Consider the following 19873-nt stretch of genomic DNA (forward strand, 5'->3'; position numbering starts at 1 on the left):
GGAGGCTTGGGCTCCCTGGCCAGTGTTGTCTGGACAGTAAAGTGGAGCAAAGCAAGAGCTGAGGTATCCCGCTTCCTTCAGTCCCCACATCTGTGCCGCTGGACTCTCTTCCAAGGAACTAGGAGAATCAAGATCCGTTTTTCTGCCAAGGGCTGCCCCCCCCGCACCCCCAACCCCCTCACCCCGATCCCCACAGGAAGAAATCTTGAGGTAGCTTGAGCTTCTGTGGGTGTGACAGTACTGCCTTTCTCCTCTGTAGTCTGCAGAAGCCTGCCATTCCACCATTAAACCTGTGACTCCAGGCCTTAAGCCTGTTGAAGGTCGAGTCCCAGAAGGGTCATATGTGCAACTGCCTAGGGAGAGTTCCCACTCGCAGGGCAAAGAGGAGTCCCCGGGTCTGAGGTGTGGGGGCAGGGGACGTGCACTGGGCGCTGGGACCACGGCTGGGGCGCAGGACTCGGTAGCTTGGATTCGGATCGGTTTGCGCGAGCCAGTAGGGCAGGCTCGGGGGTGAACGGGGACGAGGGGCGCGCGGGCACAGGCGGGCGCGTGGCCGCGGCGGGGGCGCGCGGAGGCGGGCCGGCCAAGGAGAGGGAGGGAGGGAAGGAGGGAGGGAGCGACAGGGGAGGGCGGCGCCGGCAGGTTGGCGGCGGCCGCTATTTGAGCGCAGGTCCCGGGCCAGGCGCTCAAAGCGCTTGGAGCCAGCGCGGCGGGGAGATCGCTGCGCGCAGCCCGCAGAGGCGCTGCGGCCAGTGCAGCCCCGGAGGCCCCGCGCGGAGAAGGAGGTGGAGAAGAGGCCGGCTTGCCGCCCGCAGCCCGCCGCCCGCGCCCCCCCCTCTCCATCCCGCCGCCGCCGCCGCCGTCCCCCCCTCCCTCCCCGCGGCGCCGCATCTTGAATGGAAACATGGCGGTGCCGGCTCGGACCTGCGGCGCTTCTTGGCCCGGCCCGGTGCGGACCGTTCGCCCCTGGCCCGGTCGCGGCCCCCGGCCCTGCCCTGACCCCCGGGGCCCAGCGTCCGGGCCCGCACGCCTGCTCTTTCTCTTGCTGCCGCCTCTGTTGCTTTTACCGCTGCTCACAGCCCCCGGCGCCTCTGCCTACAGCTTCCCCCAGCAGCACACGTAAGTGGCCTCGGCCGGCCGCGGGACCCCGCGGAGCCCCGCGCTCCCTTGCGCCCCTCAGCCCGCGTCTGCCCCTCCACTCTCCACTCCGGGTGTCGGGGCGGGGGCTCTGGTTCCCATGGCATGCTGCAAGTGAGGGTGGCGGCTACAAACCCCCGTGGGCTGGCAGCCAGGGTCCCGGAGCTTCTGGCTGCGTCGCGAAACTTCCTTGCGGTGCCCCTGCTTCCCATAGACCGCCCCCACCCCACCCCCTGCAACGGGACAGAGCAAAACATCTTCAAGCTTAGGGATGGGGCGGGGGTTGAGTCTGCCAACTGATACTCCTGCCACTGTCCGGTGATAGAGGAGCCTGAGGTTGGTCGAGAGAATGGCCAACGACCCCTGCCCGGTAGACTTGGAGCCACGCATCTGCCCAGTGTTTTATCCCTGGTGGAAACCTGGCGCTTTAGAGTCAGACGTGGGGTTACATCCACACCTGTCTTCTTGGGCCTTTTCCTTGGGGGGGGGGAGCGATACTGGATGCAGAGGGTGCCAGCGCCTTCTTGCTTCGGTCAATGTCACCTGTTCTTGGTCGCCCACCTGAGGGGACGTCCCTGGATAGCTCAATAAGGAGGTGAAGGTGCTGGGGTTGGGTCAGAAGGTGAATGACAGGGAGGACCCCTGCCTGCTCCTGATGCTGACACTGTCGCTCCTGCTACCAACTGGGTAATAGCATTTCCAGGTTCTGCCAGCTTTTGCTAGTGGTTATTATGGTCAGTCTGAGCCTCTTCACCTTCCCCAAGATCTGGCAGAGTCGGGCAGACGTGTCTGGATAAGGAGTGGTATTCTGCATGTGGCCTTTAGGACAACATCTGTTTCTTGACACCGTGCCTTAGCCATATGTCAGTGTCCAGACACCCTTTGGGGCATGGCAACCACCGTGCTTCTGTTTCCTGTCCTCAGCTTTAAGGAGCCACCTGTCCCCAGACTCCTTCACGAATGTCCTGGCCTAGGTTTGGGCATGAGAGGGAAGGGTCTGGCCCCAGAAAAGAGCCTGACTAGTCTGCGTCACAAGAGCAGTTCTGCCCTTGGGTAGGAGACCCCGGCTCTGCCACAGAGCCTGCCTACTTCAGCTGGTAGGTTCTCTCAGATGAGGAGAAAACAAACTCACATGAAGCAGGGCTCGGACTCAGTCTCCCTGTCCTCTCCCTTATCATCACTCTCCTCACACAGCCCGACCGTGTCCAGGAGGGTGATCAGTTGGCAAATTACAGGTGCCGCACCGACGTGTCCTCTGTCAGCTGTCTGGATTTTTCATGAGTGGGGGGGGGGTGCGGGGAAGTTCAAGGGTTGGTGGGTCGTGGTATTGTCTTTCATTTGCTGCGATGAGACTGGATCAAAACTATAGTGTTTAGAAAGAGCAAAAGCATGTTTTTTATTGTTCTTTTTTTTTTTTTTCCTCAAAGCCAAGCCATTTTTTCTTTCCTAGCCATTTCCCAGTCCCTCCAGTGAAGGTTTAAGTAGTTATCTCTTTCTACCTCTTCTGACCTCTCTCCCCTTCCCTGCGCGTACACTGCCTCACACAGCTGCTGGGTCTCCCTTAGGACAATGTCAGACCCCGTTCACAGGGTACACCTGTCCCTCTGCTCTTAGCCAGAAGATGTTAGGAGGGTGTGACTACAGCCGCACATTTCCAGCTGGACACTCTTCCCTTGTTGATGTACTTGGAGTTAATTCGAGGGTTTGGGACATGTCTTGCAAACCATAATTAGGGGGATGAGAGAGGGGCTGAGGCTCTTGGGTCTAGCTGACAAATGTGTGACATCCAGGAAGATTTGCCATGACAGGCAGCGCCCTTCAGCTGCCCTGGTCCCGTGGATGCAGATCTCTATTGATCCTTGGAGGGAGGAAGGGGACTCTTGTAGACCCCTCCCAATGACTGCGCTGGTTCTGAGTTAGGGCTTTTGTTAAACTGGCATAAAAGGCTGGGGCTGCTGCCAGGGCCACAGGGCTCTCTCTATGGGCTGCTCAGGGCTGAGTGGCATCCCTTAGCCTTTTCTTGGACCAGAGTGGCCAGGCTAGGAGGACACTGATACAGGTGGATTTTCAAGATGGAAAGTAGGACTGTCAGCCTCATGGTCCTGGGGTAGCAAGCCTTCCGTAGGGGGGGGGCTCTCAGTGATCAAGCATACCCTCCTGAGTGCGGTGCCGTGGGAAGGGGGCTCAGCTTCTCAAACTGCTCGGTTTTAATCAAATGCGGGTTTAGGATCTGGTGGCCGTTATCCCTGTGATCGCTCTGGCAGCGTGGCTGTCTGCCATCGGGTGAAATGAACCAAGCCATTAGATTGCAAAGGGCAGAGGAGTTAGCACTGGAGGGAGGACGGGGACTTTGGTTTTAGGAAGAGGGCCCTCTCTCACCCTACCTGGATCCACATGGAGGTTTCAGATACGTGTGTCATGCATGGGTGTGTATAGTCTCCTGTCTCGGAGGATGGAGCCCTAGCGCAGCGCACACTCCCTTTTACCTGCTTCATTCTGTTCCCATTTACGCCCACCCCAGTGGTCAGGCCAGCCAGTGCTGCTGGCTGAGAGGCAGTTCTTGCTGCTAATGGCCCTGATGTATTCTGTCTCTCTTTGTTGCCCCACACTCCAGCTATGGGGTCCCCCCTCTCTCGTCTTACCTCCTCTCACCACTCTGTACCTAACCTGGCCTGCTTGCCTTTTTGTCCTTTCTGTTGGGTTCCTGTACCCAGTCCTGTGCTATCCCTGGGTTCTCTGTTCCCTGCTTAGTGGAGTCATGGTTAAGTGCTGATTAGAGTACCCGCCTGGCTGCACCTCTTCACCTCGCTCTTCTCTAGCGAAGTGATAGGTTCGGTGCCTCCCTTCCTCTGGCATGGTTGGGGAGCAGTGAAGGTCCCCCCCAGAGGTTTGCACCCCCCCCCAACAAATGAATGTCTGTCAGAGTACATAAGTGCTTCTCTTCTGGGTGGGCAAATGAGGAGCAGCGCTGTGACAGGGCATGCGTCAGTCTAGCTACGGTTAATGGTGGGTGACGCGTGTCTGTCTGGGCCTCTGAATAAGTCTCCACCCCTCTGTGGCTCTCCCTGTTGGTGGGAGGCAATATTACATGTGTGGATCCCCCCCCCCCATCCTTCTAACAACCTGCCGCAGCTTTCTCAGGAGGGAGGGGTGAGGCTTCCGGGTCTGCTGTCAATAGAATGCACCACTGCCAGGTGCCTGCACCCCCTCCTGGGGTTGAGAATTTGGGGGACACCTTTGGTCTTTCTGCCCTCTTATCAGGCTACTCCTGGCTAGAAATGTCGGGCTAGTCTCCTGAGAAGGGAAGAGGCCCACTTTAAAGTGAGCCTCTTCATAGATTGAGGACTCTTCTTCCAGATTCCTCACCACAGACGTCTCTGGTGAGACACTGACTCCAAAGTAAAGCGGGCACCACAAGTAGATCCAGTGAGCCCTTCAGCAGTCAGCGTCTCCCTCTCCACTCCACTCCACTTGGACGGAGGTGGATGCTCCCAGCTCCCAGTGCCTCACATGCATCCAGTGGATCCTGTCAGCTTCTTGGAGGACACAGTTTGGAGGCAGGCTGGGTGTCAAGGATAAATAAGCCTTGCACACTCCATTTTGGTCATCTTTTGAGATGACCTTGCCTTGATTTTCCATACCAAAATAATACAATCTTAAGAGGCTAGCGGGGAGAGCCAGTGGGGGAAGGGCAGCCTCCAGTGGGCAGCTACAACTCAACTTTCTTGGGCAGCAAGGCAGTGACTGTTTATCTCTGCATCAAGTTCACAAGCCAAGGCTGCAGAACCTTAGCTGTCATTTACAGTGCCCCCCTTAACTATTTTTTAAATTAGATTTATTGATTGATTGATTGATTGATTGAGACAAGGTCTCACCCTATAGACCAGTACATATGTAGAACTTTGAGTACTGGGATTAAAGTGTGTGCCACCATGCCTGAGTCTGACTTTCTTCCTGTCTCTATTCACCACCACCCTCCATGTCCAACTGTCCTTGGTGACTGGTGGGGGAGGATGCTATGAGGCTCAGGGTGGATTCCCCTCACTGAGCCCAAGATGGGCTGCTTGCCTGTATTACCAGTTTGTCCTCAGAATCCCCAGCCTGGGGTACTGAGACACACAGAGAGAAGGACCACCCAAAGTCCACATTTCCTAAAAGGACTGAAGGACGATGCTCTGTCAACCCCAAGGGGATGTTGGGATGGGAACCCAGGGGAGGTAAGGAGAGGAGCTAAAGACCCAAGTGTTTTAGGAGGAAAATGAAAAGGAAGGGGATGTGGGAGATGGGTGAACCCTCCCCCTTCTCCTCCCCTTTCTTTCCTCCCCCACCACAGCATGCCTCTGTGACCTTGCTGGCTTTGTCCCTCTTTCTCCTCTGGGTCTCCTGCAAGCCTGAGGGGCCATCTTTGGCCAAGGCTACCCTACCAGCTCTACTGTACATGCCACCCTTCTTGTGTGCATGCTGGCCATCATGCAATGGCCCTGGGGCCCAGAACTGTCTTTGTCCTAATGCTTTCACTGTGGCAAAGTCTGCCGAGCAGGGTGCTAAGCCGGTGTGTGTGTGTGTGTGTGTGTGTGTGTGTGTGTGTGTGCTCCATTTCCAGATTCTATTATGATTCTAGAAGGAAAGGTCAGGGGGCTGGTAGGGCCTGGTTTTCAATGCATATATGAAGTTGGAGCCTCTCAGTTATTTTTGCCAGGCCCACAAGACTTCCGAAGACTCTGGCCCTTTAGGTGCTTGAGAGTGTGCTGTCTGCACACAACAGGTGGGGCTAGGGTGGAAGGCCTTAGGTTCTTAAGGAAGGGTCCATTGATATCTAGAGGTTACCTGCAGCTTTAGGGGTCAAGGCAGGCAGGCCCTGCATGGTAGCATTGTGTATGAAATGAGGATGGTCTCTTTCTGGGAAAGGTCCTTTCTCTCTTGCAGCCCTCAACCCATTCCACAATGGCCAGGGAACCCTTGATCTGTGTCTTCCAGTGATTGGGTCCTAGCCCCGGGAGGGGCACTGGGGCCTAAGGTTCCCAAGGTCCCCAAGGTAATAGTGATGGCTTTCCCATCACAGATGCAGCCTTGCAACTTGCTGAGGAGAGCCTCCTCATGGCAGGTTTGTTTTTCCTGAGGCCCACTATCTAAACACGAAGCTACAGAATCAATATTCGGATCCCCGGAGGGAAGCGGATGTGTGATTTGTACTTTTCCCTTTTTTTTCTTTAAAAAAATTTTTTTTGTTTTGCCTTCCCTTTTTCACTCATTCTTTGCAACCTCAAGAACCGCGTTAATGTCACGAAGGACCTCAGGGGTGGGGAGGGTGTCACTACCGATGACCACTGAGACTGAAATGCCCACAAGTGCTTCTGGAGTCCCTATAGAAGGTTTCTGGGGGCTTCCTTAAGGACTCAGGAGTTCTGTCCTTTGGATGCACACAGTTTGAGCCTGACCTTATGCAGACAAGTCCTGTCCTGCTCCTATGAGACTCATCAGTTCATATGGTTGTCCCCATCCCTCACCCTGTCCCTTATCCTGGTCCTGTTGTTCCCTAAGGCCCCACGGACACCCTTAGCTAACTGGTTTGGTCTGATTTTCTTTGTCCACAGCTACTGTTGGTGCTAGAGGCTGAGCCTGGTGGCAATGGGCTTACTAGGAGACCTTGCTTAGCTGTGTGTGTGTGTGAGGAGGGGACTCTTTACTTTGGTTGGGTTGCAGCTGTCAAGAGCAAACCCAGCAAACTCAGCCCAGCCCTTCTCAGTGAGCCAGTTTCCCTGGTGACCTTGGGCAGAGGTCCTTCCCTCCTGGGCCTCAGTTTCCTTTCTCCTCAGATCTCTCGACTCTGACATTCCAGCACTCTAAGAAGACAGGTGTGGGAATCTGTCTTCTGTCTCCTTTCCGCACTCCATTCTAGCAGGGATGAAGTGTGACCCACCCCAATCTGGCCCTGCTCTTTTTGTGTGCATGAGGTTGTCTGGGCCTGGTACCTTGGGTGCCTTGAAGTCTCTTTGCTTCTGACTGACCCACTTTGGGTTAGATTAGCCTAATTGTTTAGCAGAGAGAGAGGAGGAGAGGAAATCTTTTCTGTTGGTCATTAACCATATCTCCCAACCTTAAGAACAATGCTCATCAGACAAAGGGAACAGGAAAGGAGACCTCCCCACCCCAAACAGTCTCCCTTCCATCTCCTTAGATCCTGGACCCCTTGTTTCTACTGGGTTACTCCTTCCCGGATGGATTCTTTCTGAGTAATGCCCTCTCGGTATGTCCCTGAGAGTGCCCCCTTTAGGAGTTCATGACCTTGGGTACTTACTAGGCTTCTCTGGGTTTTTGAGGTCTCTGTGCTACTTCCTTGAGTAGGGATGGCATGGATCATGAGGGATAGACCTACTTTCAGGCCCTGGATCTAGGAGGGTACACAAATACGGCTGTGCCTGCCCTGAGTGCACCTGTCCCCTTACCTATAGCATCCACTATTCAGTCAGATCCTATAAGGGAACAGCCTGGGGCCAGTTATGGTTTCTGGGGTTTTCCTGTTGTACAGGGAGGGCCCTTACTTTGGCCTGAGTATATACATAAGCTTTAGGGTAGGATTGCTTATATCTATCTGTGTGCTCATGAATGCCTTTGCAAATGTGTTGGCTGTCCATCATAATTGTTTACACGTCTACTTGTGTGCCTGTGAGTAGGTGTGTGCTTAGGTGTATTTGTGCTAGCATGGTGTTTGTATGCACATGTGTAGGTGTGCATATGCATACGTGTTTGTATATATACACAGGCATATATGAACTCATGCCTGTGTGTGTGTGTCGTGCAGGCACATGGCAGTTTATCTCTGCAGCCAGAATGTGCTTGCCGTGCCCACCTCCTGTACCTGCCTTTGATGTGAATGCCAGAACTTGGTGGGCGAACGCTGGCAGAGAGAAACAAAGCCCCCTGCTTGTGAAGACCCGTGTTTTGCAAACTTTTATGTCAGGAACAGCCTGAGTTAAGGCTGAGCTGGAAAGTTTGATCATCTACCAACTGGCAGGATGACAGTCTGCAAAGAAAACACACAGAGGCTACGTCCTTGTAATTCAAATTTCTGCGAGCTGAATGGCATTCAGATTCACTGGAGGACCCGGAACTCAGAGGCACTCTATGCAGCCTTTGAGAAGTGAAGTGTCTTTGCAAGTAGCCCTTGCATGGAGAAAGTCTGTAGGGGTCACGTGGAGATGGGCAGGGCCCTGGCACTTTGGAAGACCTTTGGCTGTGTGACCTTAGGCTGGTGGGTTTCCCTCTCTGCACACTTCTCATTTGCACCCTGAAAGGCAAGGGGCATCTGTAGCAGGTTTCAGGTCCCTGCCCAGTGCAAGATGTCCAAGAGGTCAGCAGTCGCCATTCAGAATCTAGGCTTGAACCTGCGTGCTCTATTCAGAGTGTCTCTAGTGAGATTCAATGATGCATTTTTTAATGTGCTGAATCTTTGTGAAATTGGCTGTCCTGGTACCCTACATAAAGGCACTGGCCTTTGGGGCTATCCAGATTGTGGCCCGGTGGTCCTGACGTCTGAAAGAACTGTAAGTTTAACTTTATTAGTGCTCTTAAAGTCAGTATGTTGGGAGGTGAGCTGGCCCAAGATTCTATACAATATGAGAAGTGGTTAATGTAAGGAAAGGCAAAGGTGCCTACTATGGCCCAGGAGCCTTGTGGGGCAGGGGTTTCTCTGAAGGAGCAAGGAACCTGGGTGAAACCAGCTGAGCACTGTGGGCCTTGCATGCATCCTGGACTTAGGAGGGTCACAGCTACCAAAGCTGCAGGAGAGCCAGATGCCCCCATCTGAGGGAAACTGAGGCCCAAGGAGAGGGAGCAAGCCTTTAGACACACATTTATATTGTGAGCTCAGGCTTAGCACATAGAGCTTGAAGGATGATCCCCGTGTGGCCATCTGCACACTGGGACATGTGGTCATTTGTCTTAAATAGCCATATCTATGGCCTGGGGTGAGAGAGCAGTGGGAATCAACCAGCTCTCCTTGGGCGCGCTTCAGTAGAGGGCCTTTGTGGTGTGATCCTCCGATTCCTAATTTGGTTTGAGGGGAGCGGGAGAGGCAAGGACTTGAAGCCAATGTCCCTGTGCTGTTTCAGGGTCACCTAAGCCTTCTGGATCTCCTTGGGAAGGACGTCTTTGCCACAAGGCAGGAGGGTGGGCACTGAGGGACGGGCGTGTGCTGCCGACAGGTAGAAGCCCCTGCTCTGCCTCGAGTTTCCAGCCTGACGTGGCATTTCAGCCTTGATAACTTCCTTCCGCAGCTGCGTTCTCCCGCTGGCGCTGCCTGAAATGCTGCATTTGAAGCCTTAAAGGTCAGGCTCGGTGCTGCCATCAGCTCCAACAAACAAACAACCAGGCACCCCACTCTGGCCCTGCCCCCAATTTCAGTTATAAGAAACGTGAAGGAGCTGCCAGAGCCTTCAGAAAGATCCTTTCCCTGTCTTCTCTGTGAGCAGGGGCTGCGTGGGCTCCCCTTCTTTCCGGGGACCCCTCCTCCCCATGCTTCAGTGTCCCCTTATGAGGATCAGTGGTGACCTACACTCCAGAAGTCGGCTGCTCAGTCTGGAATTCAAATCCTTGCTAAGGCTGCCTCTAGCCCTGGAATGCCTGTTCTCCAGCTAGGTAGAGCCACTTGCAGGTCCTATTAGGTTCTCCGGCCTCCCTGACTCCTGAGGGCCTTCACCTGGACATCTCTACTTACGGGGCTTCTGTAACCATGGCAGTTGGTCTTCTGGATGTCAGTGCTGGGGTGAGGACCATTCCTGAACGATGCCCTTCTGCTCCCCGCACCTTGTGTGTCTCTCCTATAATCCTACACCAGTAGTGTGCCAGTAGCAGGCTACTTTATGGGACCTGTGGAAGGGAGGGGATTGTACTGACCGTCATTACCTTGGACACTGAGTCCGAGGAACGTACGTATTTGGCGATGGAGATGAGGAAACAACACTACAATCTGTGTTCACCTTGGCAACCCCTAGATGAGGTTTTCTCTTGTGGCTAGGCCTTGCCTCCTCTGACAAGGTTGCTAAATATGGGCTGTCAATGAGAACTGAGGCCTCCCCTTGGGCTCTGCCTGGCTGACCTTACTTTGGCTATGGCTGGCTATCTTTGGTCAACTTTCCTAATGGCAACAAGATGGCTGCCACAGCTCCAGGCATCATGTCAGACCCAGACTTTATGTATAGAACAGGGGATTATTTCCTCCGAGTTTCTCTTAAGAGGAGTGGAAACCTTGCCTTAGAAGCCCCCAGCCTACTTTCCCTTACACCTCATTGGCTAGCACTGGGTCACATGCCCACTCTAAACCAATCACTGGCAGTGGAGAAGGCACTCTGTGATTGGTTCAGGCTAATCAGGATTTACCCTTGAGCTGAGGATGGGGTCACCTTGGGGCTGGAGGAGGAGATTCTGCAGACAGACTTGGGTTCTGTTAGCAAGGAGGCTGGCGTGATGGAAGATAGGAAGACCGTGGCTGCTACGGGCTTAGGCGAGAGGTGCGGGGAGGTGCTAAGAAAGCAAGAGAGGTAGAGAAAAGACGAGACGAAAGGAGATGTAGTCAAGAAAGCAAAAACGTGGTTATTTTATCCACAACATCGGTTTCTGAGAGCCGGGCCCTGGTCGTGCGTTTCATATATACTGTCCAATGAGGCCAGTTCACATACACCGTGTTTCACACACAAGAGAACGGGGTTCTCTGTGAGGCTAAGTGATGCTATTGTCTCACAGATAGCAAGTGGTGGGTTGGGGTTCCCTTTCTGCACTCAGGACCCAAGCACTCAGATACTCCAGGCAGCTGCTAGCTGCAGGACCTTTGGGGTGTCACCATAACACCCATGTTGTGTCATCACTCGTGGGCATCTGTGAGGGCTGACCCTCTCTGATGAAAGCAGCCCTAGAGATGGAGGCATCTCAGAGATTGAAGGACCCAATAGGACAACCCTGCCCTCACCTGCGGTATAGCCATGGGTCAGTGGCATTTATTGGACCAGCTTGTCCTCTTTAACTCCTGTGTAGATAGAGAAACAGAGCCCTACTAAGAGACGATGCTTGAACCTTCCAGCAGTTGAGGCATAGCTAGACCCCCAACCCATCAAGATACTATGTTTTACCCGTTGATGTTGGCCAGTCGTGGCCTGGAGGTCATTCAGACCATTTGTGTTTCTCTGTCAAGGTAAGGACAGGCCATTCTGGGCAGCAGGAAGCTGCTGGGTATTATCACAGCAGAGAGGCATATGCTGCTGCTGTAGAGCCAAGCAGCTGGCCTGCCTAAATGAGCTGCCATAAGTATGCCATGGCCATGACCACGGGGGAGACCCAGGCTTCACTGGGTACTGTCTATGAGACTTCTTCCTCCTTTAAGAGGGAGGGCAGCTGCAGGATAACTGTGTCTCTAGTGGGACTGTATTTGTGCCTGGGCACTGGGAAAAGCCTGGGGTATCATAGATTGGCTCTCCCGATGAATAATACACTCTGACAAGACCCGTTCCCATGAGCTGATGCCCACTTTCCCGTTTCCCTCTAGGCTCTTCATTGCACTAGCCCTTGTGTTCTTCCTGGCTCCTGGGTTTGGGTGCCCTTCAGGTTATCACCCCCCCACACACACACACCCATCACATGAGGGTATGGTTCTCTGGAGCTGCTTGGGGTCCAGAGAGGGAAGGACCTGACCTCTGCTGGGCACAGCCGTGAGTCCTGTTCATTACAGGCCTCCTGTGATCCACACCTATTTCTGACACCTGCTGGAAGTTGGTGGCACTGTGTGCATGTGGAGTGGAGGGGAAGAGCTGTCAAGGCTCACTCCTAATGACCCACCTCCATCTCTACCTTTCTCTAGTCCCTCTGCTCCAGGTTGCACCCAGTATCAGGCAGGCAGGGAGGCATGCAGGATGTGAGGCAGCAACCCGATTCCTTAAACTGGACCCTGCTCAGACAGGCCCAGCAACCCCCAGGACTTGTGTAGGAGCATCTCAGGAGTCCCCTCTACCCCTTTTCTCCTGGACCACTTTAGCCTCAGCCTGGCCCAGCTGACTGCAGCAGTCTATGGAAGCCTCCTGGCTCCCTCCTCCCAGCCTCAGGGGTCTCAGCATTTCCAGGCCCTTCCAAAACAATACTCCTGCAGCGGGTGAAGATACTCTTCATCTGCATGCCTGTCATCTGTATCCTGCCCTGTAAGCTGATGTTCAGGGTGCCTACAGTCCAGGAGTCTGCTTCTGGAAGACACAGGTCTTGGGGGGGGGGCGGTAACACAGGAGAGAGTCTCTGTCCACTAGGGTACCAGACACCACCTTCTGCCTACTATGAAGATGGGCAGAGGTGAGAAGGACTTTAGAGGGTCCAACCAGCTCGAAGTAAGCCCGCCTGTGGTCCAGCTAATGTCTGCTTGTTTCTTAGTGCCTGGCAAGGAATCACTGTCGTTTGAAGCCTCCCACATGTCCCTGTGAGGGTCATGACAGTCCAGAGTACTTCAGAATCCCCTTCTTCCCGTGTGTGACCATCAAGGCTGCGTGCCCAGGGCCACTGCCTTCAGCTCCTGCATCCTGACTCTCAAGTGCTCAATAAATGTTTGCAAAGCAAGTAGCTCATGGGTGCTACTGCATGGGTGGTCCCAGGGGCAAACTCATCATGTCTGTGAAAACTGGAGCAAGTTTATGCAGGGTTTGGGATGGGCCCTCCTGTAGGCCTGGTTTGGCCGCTGGTAGTATAGTTTGTGTCCTGAGCCCCCCCATCTCTCAGTGATGTTGGTGCAGTGGCTGCTCAGAGGGTGAAAAGGGACTGTAGCATTTAATGTGGGGGTAGGGCATTAGCACATTGCCTTTTTGTTTGTTTAGAGACAAGGTAGCCCAGGCTGGCTGCAGGCTTCAGATTCACTATGTAGCTAAGAATGACCTTGAACTTCAGGCCCTCCTGCTTCCACCTCCAAGTGCTGGGATTACAGGCATGTACCAGGACACCAGGCAGCTGTGGTGCTGGGGACCGAACACAGGGCCTTATGCATGCTAGGCAAATGCCCTGACAACTGAGTTCCCTTCCCAAACCAGAACCAGAATGTTTCTAGAGCCCTGCAGGTGAGCCAAGGTAAAGAACTGTGTCCTGGGGAGAAATCGGAAAGTAAATGCCCTGCTCCTTGGCAAGGGTGGTGGTGAGCTGGCTCCAAGGAGCTTCCCTGACTATGGGAAGAGGTCATGCTGTCCCCAAATTTCCTGGGGGCCACGGATCCTCTGTAGTGATGCTTGCCCAAACCCCTTCTGTCCTGATGAACACATGGACTGTCTTTCTAGAACACCTCCTAACTACCTTCCCCACTTAAGCCCTTCACTGTGTGTTGAGCTAACTGGGTCCCTGCTCTCTGGAGCTCACAGTCTGTGGGGAAGATGGACAGTGAAGAAGACACGTAAGCATAGCTGAACAAGGGATACCCCTGAAGGGCCAGTGCATCATGGGATACCCAGGGAATGTGGAGACATCATACTCTGAGCCACCTATTGTCCCTGGCCATTCCTGTGGCCCTGGACCTTCGTCAGCTGAGGTTGTGGAGGCTCTGGGAAATTACACGGACCCTCCTTCCCCTGAAGATTTGTTGTGGGGCAGGCAGAAAGCAAGAGTAGAATCTGAGGTATACCTCGTGCGTGACTCCAGCCCGAGGTGCTGAAGCCCCTAAGAGGCTGGTCTATCTCTCTTCCCTTGCTCTTAGACACTGCTGCCCCTTTTGGGCAGTTCCTAGAAGCCAGACCATGTGACTGGGGCCAGCCAGCCTGCTGCCCCACAGTCCCGGTTTCTGAGCACAGAGCTTCTGGGAAGTGGGTGGCAGGGAACAATCCCAGAGGCCATTAAATCGAGTGATTTACATGGCTCCTGAGCTAGTGCCGGGAGAAATATATTTCACAGGTGATTTCCAGACTGGTGGCGTACGGACGGGGCCATTACTCTACACTGAGGAAGGGTGGAGACTTCATGTACCCATCTGGAGGGACCTGTAGCTTTGATTTTTGTTTTCTTTGGTGTATATACCTACTACGTGCTAGAAACTCTGAAGCGTGGGCAAGGACTGGGGTGGAAAGGAGCTATGGAACCACGAATGTCAGCCTCTTAAGTTATGGAGTTCCAATTATTCAGTGTTTTATATCATCTTTAAGAGGGGATTGGATTTTTTTTTTTTTTTTTTGGTCCAGTCATTTAGCCCTGTTCTCAACAGCTGAGGTTTTAATGACATGTAGCTCTTCTGTGCCTGGCCACCACACTGGAAGTGCCGTTGGAAGTGGAGCCTCTGGGTAGCCCATGAAGCCCTTTCTTGATATACCTCTAGATCCCTAGAACTCTACAGAGGGGATTCATAGTGAGGACCAGAAAGTAAGGGAAAAATACCAGAAAATGCCTTCTGTCGGTAAGAGGGGCAGCAGGGTAGAGTGTAGAGAATAATAGTACTCTAGGCTTGGAATGTAGCTCAGTTGGTAGAGCGCTTGACTAGCATGCACAAGGTCTTGAGTTCGAGTCCCAGCACCATGCAACCTGGGCATAGAGGCACAGGCTTGCAACTCCAGCCCTGTGGATGTAGAGACAGGAGCCTCTGAATTTCAAGGTCATCCTCCAGTATGCACAAAATTTGAATCCAGACTCTGCCACCTGGATGGAGCCTCAGTACCTACAGCCCCCACCTCAGGAATCAGGCGACTAGTTATAGAGTATAAGCTGCAATGTTGAAATGCATGGGCCAGCGGGGTCCACAGTGGGGACCATTTGTGATGGGCACAGGTTTGTATTCTGTAGGGCGATTGAAAGAAGAAATGGAGTCCATTCCTGAGACATGGTGTCCTTGACTGCCAGCCTGTTCATTCCTCCTGACTCAGAGGACCTCGCTGGCGAGGGGTCCTGTCTAGCACCTGTCTACGTTGGGTACCAGGAATTGATAGGTTCTGAATTTACTACCCTCTGCTTATGTCCATTGTCCTAAGACCTCATTGTTGAGAGCCTCCAACCCTTGTACTTGAACGTTGGGCTCCTTAGGCTTCCGTGTGGGAGCAGGCTGCTTTGGTGCCATGAATGGCAGGTGGGTACCGATGGTGCATCACTGGGCAGAGCTCACTCCCAGCACCACCTTCCCAACCTGCCCCGGGCTAAGGTCAGACTCCTAAGTAACCACCACGCCCCTGTCCCGGGGCTTTCAGGGCCTCTTCCCACCCCATCATGGTCAGAAGTCTTCCTGCTTGGATTCCAAGCTCCCAAGGGCAGGCCTGCATTGCTAACCAGAGTCCCTCCCTTGCACCCATAGCAGGTGCTCGCTAACCATCCCAATGTGTGGATTAATGGTGAATGAAGCATGAAACTGCGAGTTAGGACTCTGCAGAGGGGTGGAGATACCGGCGAAGTATTTGGCCAGTTTCGAGTTCTGCGGGTTCACCTGCTTGCCTGTCCTTGAGTCAACCCTGAGGGACAGCATGGGTTCGCCAAGCAAAGTGTTTCCTCTCTGGTCACTCTTCTAGGGATGCCAGAGGAGGAGGGACCTGTGTGAAGCCCCTTCCTCCTTGCGGGTGTGCATCACCGATGTGGGTCTCAGAGGGAGGCTCACACAGAGCTCCCAAGTCGCTAACTAGCCAGTGGTACACAGCAAGGCAGGTGTGGGCTCGTGCTGCTGGTGGCTTGGCTCACTTAGAGAAGCCAGCCTAAAAGGAAGCAAATCCAGAGGAAGTGGGTCTTCTGCTTTCGGGCTCCTTCTGTGGATTTGGAGGCGCTGTAGAGCAAGCTCTACCCTACAGAGACAACACTCACTCCATAACCCCATACATCCGCTGGGATATGAGGAACGGCTTCTTCATCATGCTCAGCTTTGGCTTAGCCTGAGGAGACAAAAGTCTCTGCTGTAGAGATGGAAGAGGTAATCAAGGAAGGACAGCCTTTAGCTGCTCCTCTTCCTTAATTTTGGCTATTGAAAACCACCTTGAAGGTAGAAAGAGGTCTGTAGTCTCAGGGCAAGACCAGGACTCTGAGGCCAGACTTTACCAGGTTCAAATCCGGTTGTACCAACTAGCTGTACATTCTTGGGTAAGTTGGCCCCACCTCTCCAGGTCTCAGAGTCTATGTCTGTGAAGTGGGCATGAGTTGGCATGCACCTGGCGTTTATCTTGGTAGCGATCACAGAGAATACCTAGCACTCAGTGGGTGCTTTACACCCCTGTTTCCTGGGTGTCTGGGTGTTTGCTGAGGGTGAAGCCTCTCTCCCACTGCAGAGGGGAAGGGGTCAGACCTGATACCAGTTTGGGAAGACATCTGTTCCCAGACGTTTCCACAAGACTTCTTTGCTAAACTCTAAACTATGCTCTACAAGAAGGGTGGTTATGGACCCACAGACTGCAGTCTCTATGTAAGGTGAGGCTAGGACTGTGGATTTGTAGGTTGTTGTTGTTGGTGGTGGTGGTGGTGGTGGTGTGTGTATGTGTGTGTGTGTGTCAGGAAAATCCAGGAGGGCTTTCTGGCAGAGGTGACTGGGCCGGATAGAGGAGGCACAAAGCTAGAAAACAGAGATGTTCCTGACAGACTGGCCTCTGAGACCTCGGTCTGGGCTTCCCTCTGTACTTGAAGGCCTTCAGGGGGCCTAGGACCTGAGGAGAAGTGAAGGATCTGGATGGGGGTCTCTGTCCTCCTCAAGGCGTGAAACCACCCTGAGGACAAACAGAGGACAGCTATTTGTAGCTCAGTGAGGGATTGACTCATGCTGGGGGAGGGGAAGAACACGCAGGAGGGGAGATGGGGACGGGTGAATCACAGGCTCTGACCAGAGTGGCTGGTGGAATGTGAGGGGGGTCTGTCCTGACACCCCTAGGGAGGCTTGAGCTCCTGGGTAGGGCAGGGATGGGACGGTGTCACACATGCGTCGCCCCTGGCTCATCCGGTGATCCCTACAGGTGTCTCAGACCGGTTCTGTACCTTCTGAGACCAGCTAGGCTACCCCATCATGGCACCTGGCTAGGCACACAGGGCGGTGGCCGTATGGCTACCTCCTAGGAGCCAATTTGAGGGACCTCAGCTTACCAGTTTGTGAAATGGGTGTGAGTAGGGCCTGACGGTAGGGAACACACCCGCAGAAGGGGTTTCAGTGCCTGTTGCAGGTAGCTGCAGGCCTGGGAAGTCTGTGACAGAAAGCCGACCCCCAGTAACCATGGCTGGAGTCCTTTGCTCTGTCCTGAGGCCTCAGTTACTCCCTGGGTGATTCTTGCTCATGGTCGAGTCCCAGCTTGGGACTGACAACTTCACAGATAATGACACCTGTGCTGGCAGTCATGAGCCACAGCTACCAGGGAAGTGGCTGACTTTTCCCAGGACCTCAGGAAAGGACCCTACCCTTATGCAGCGGGCTATAAGTCACACGCAGGTCAGGACCCCTCAGCATAGTGCAGGAGAACTAAAGCACGCACAGCTCTAAACAAGGCACTGGGGCTCCACATAGAATTTAACTGGAGCATAAAAGGTCCCCACTGCCGGGGTTCTTGAAAACCACACATGTGGCCCAAACTTATCAGTCTGCAGATGGGAAACTGAGGCATAGACAGGAGAGTATGTATACTTGCACAAAGCCAGTACATTTTGACTTAGGGCACCAGAACCCAAGTGGACATGAAAGCACCTTGGGCCATTGGGTCCGTGAAGGCACGGAATGGCCTTCACTAGGGGTGGGGTCACAGGGTGGAGGACTGTCTCTGTCTGGACTACTTCTCTGCACTTTTCTTCTCGCTTCCTGGAAGAAGTGTCCGTGCCAGCGCACCACCCTTCTGAGAGAGCCATGAATTATGCAGGGAAGCCACAGGCCTGGGCAGGCCCATCATAAATGAGCCTTAATAATTCATACAGAGAGGAGCCAGGGGAAGGGAGGGCCTCCTGGGCTAGTTCTGAGGCAGCTTCATCTGTGAGTGGGCAGAGCTGGCCTCTCACAGGCTGGAGCAGGTCAGCTGGGAGGTCAGCTGGTCTCAGGGGAAGTGTATTTGCTCAGTCAAGGACCTGTTTCTCCAGGCCAGAGATCTGGAACGGCTACCCTCAGGGCTCACAGCCCAAGGCAGAAGCATCTGCAGAGGAGAAAATGGCTAGTGAAAGCACTCACCAGCCAGGAGGAATGGAGACCAGTTGCTGCTAGGGGAGAGATTGCATTTTAAGATGGAATTAAGGTGGGCTTTACTGAGCTAGCAGGGTGTAGGTAGAGAGGTCTGGAGGCCGGGAGAGGACTGTGTGCTATTGAGGAGACTGTTCTGGGCTGAGGGAGCTGTGTGTTTTAAGACATGTACTGTGAGCTCAAGGCTGTGTCCAGCCTTGAGGGATATATGTGGTGGCTGCTGGTGAGCTTTGGCTTCTCCTCCAGAGCCAGGAACCAAGTTTGATGCAGACAGGAGGAACACCATTCCTAAAGGCTACCCTGGCTATGTGTGATGAAGAAACTGGGGAGATGAGACGCCAAGGCAAAAGCTGGCAACCAGTGAGCTAGCTGCTGCCAGTCCCAGGCCAGATTGGAGGTGGGGACTGGGGGTGGAGGCAGAAAGGTGGTTGGTGGGAATGGGAAGGGGACATTGTGAAGGGAGAGCTGGTAGGGCTTGCACAACAGGTTTGTCGGGGGGGGGGGTGAGAGAAAATAGGTTCCCAGTCACGCCCAAAAATTTGGCCTAAACGGAGGGGGTGACCATCAGCAGAGGTGAAAAGCTAAGGGGTGGGGAGTGGCCCCAGAGGCAAGGTCAGGGTCACAGCTTCATACATGCGCAGAGACTTGCTAGATGCCCAAGTAGCCATATCACACCAGCAGCTGGACACTGAAGATTGGTGTCCTGTTCCTCTCTGAGGATTGAGGACAGGGGTTTGGCTGATGTGGAAGTTAATTAAAACAATCAACAGAGTCCCTGGGAGACCCCTGACAGAAAGGACTGCATCACATCTCTTGATACATGAATCCTCAAATGGTCTGGGGGGCCTTGGGGTACCCCTGCTTGATTACGGAAACTGAAATTTGCATGCGGTTCATAGATAATGGCCTGCTTTACGGAAAAGATTGGAAGCAAGATGGCCCCTGGTTCTCTACCCACCAGGCTATCACCTTGGCCTGCCCTCTGTCAGAGCCAGGGCCCCTAACCCGTGCTTCCTCACTCTCCCGCACCCCTGTTTTCTTCCCTACTGCAAACCTTCCTTCTCCTCTGGGTCAACTGCCTTCTCCAGCCCCTCTCCCACAAGTGTCACAGCTACTGTGTAGAACTGCTCTGGAAGCTAGAGCAATCCACTTTACGGGGTCTCGCAGTGTTACTAGAAAGCCCCATCGAGACATGAAAGAGAGGATTAGATCTACACCTGGGGAAGCAGATAGACCTTCAACACCATCCCTAACTAGACCTTCTACACCACTCCTAACTAGACCTTCAACGCCACCCCAAATAGACCTTCAACCCCATCCCTAACTAGACCTTCAACACCACCCCTAACCAGATCTTTATAACCATCCTTAACTAGACCTTCAACACCATTCCTAACTAGACCTTCAACACCATTCCTAACTAGACCTTCAACACCATTCCTAACTAGACCTTCAACACCATTCCTTTTTTTGTTGTTGTTATTTTTTTTAATTAGGTATTTTCCTCATTTACATTTCCAATGCTATCCCAAAAGTCCTCCATACCCTCCCCCCCCACTCCCCTACCCACCCACTCCCACTTTTTGGCCCTGGCATTCCCCTGTACTGGGGCATATAAAGTTTGCA

General features: G+C 53.7%; 1 protein-coding gene across 2 annotated transcripts in view; it reads left to right on the forward strand.

Annotated features, from left to right (window-relative positions):
* The first annotated feature begins 645 nt into the window (after positions 1-645).
* Cacna2d2 (calcium voltage-gated channel auxiliary subunit alpha2delta 2) overlaps positions 646-19873 on the forward strand; it is a 130555-nt gene continuing 111327 nt past the window's right edge. For both annotated transcript variants that reach the window (XM_021171426.2, XM_021171427.2), the window contains exon 1: positions 646-1119. In XM_021171426.2, coding sequence (XP_021027085.1) covers positions 905-1119 — 215 coding nt within the window. In that variant the 5' untranslated portion in view covers positions 646-904. The remainder of the gene's footprint in view (positions 1120-19873) is intronic.

The sequence above is a fragment of the Mus caroli genome, chromosome 9, assembly GCF_900094665.2.
Source record: "Mus caroli chromosome 9, CAROLI_EIJ_v1.1, whole genome shotgun sequence".
Taxonomy (NCBI): domain Eukaryota; kingdom Metazoa; phylum Chordata; class Mammalia; order Rodentia; family Muridae; genus Mus; species Mus caroli.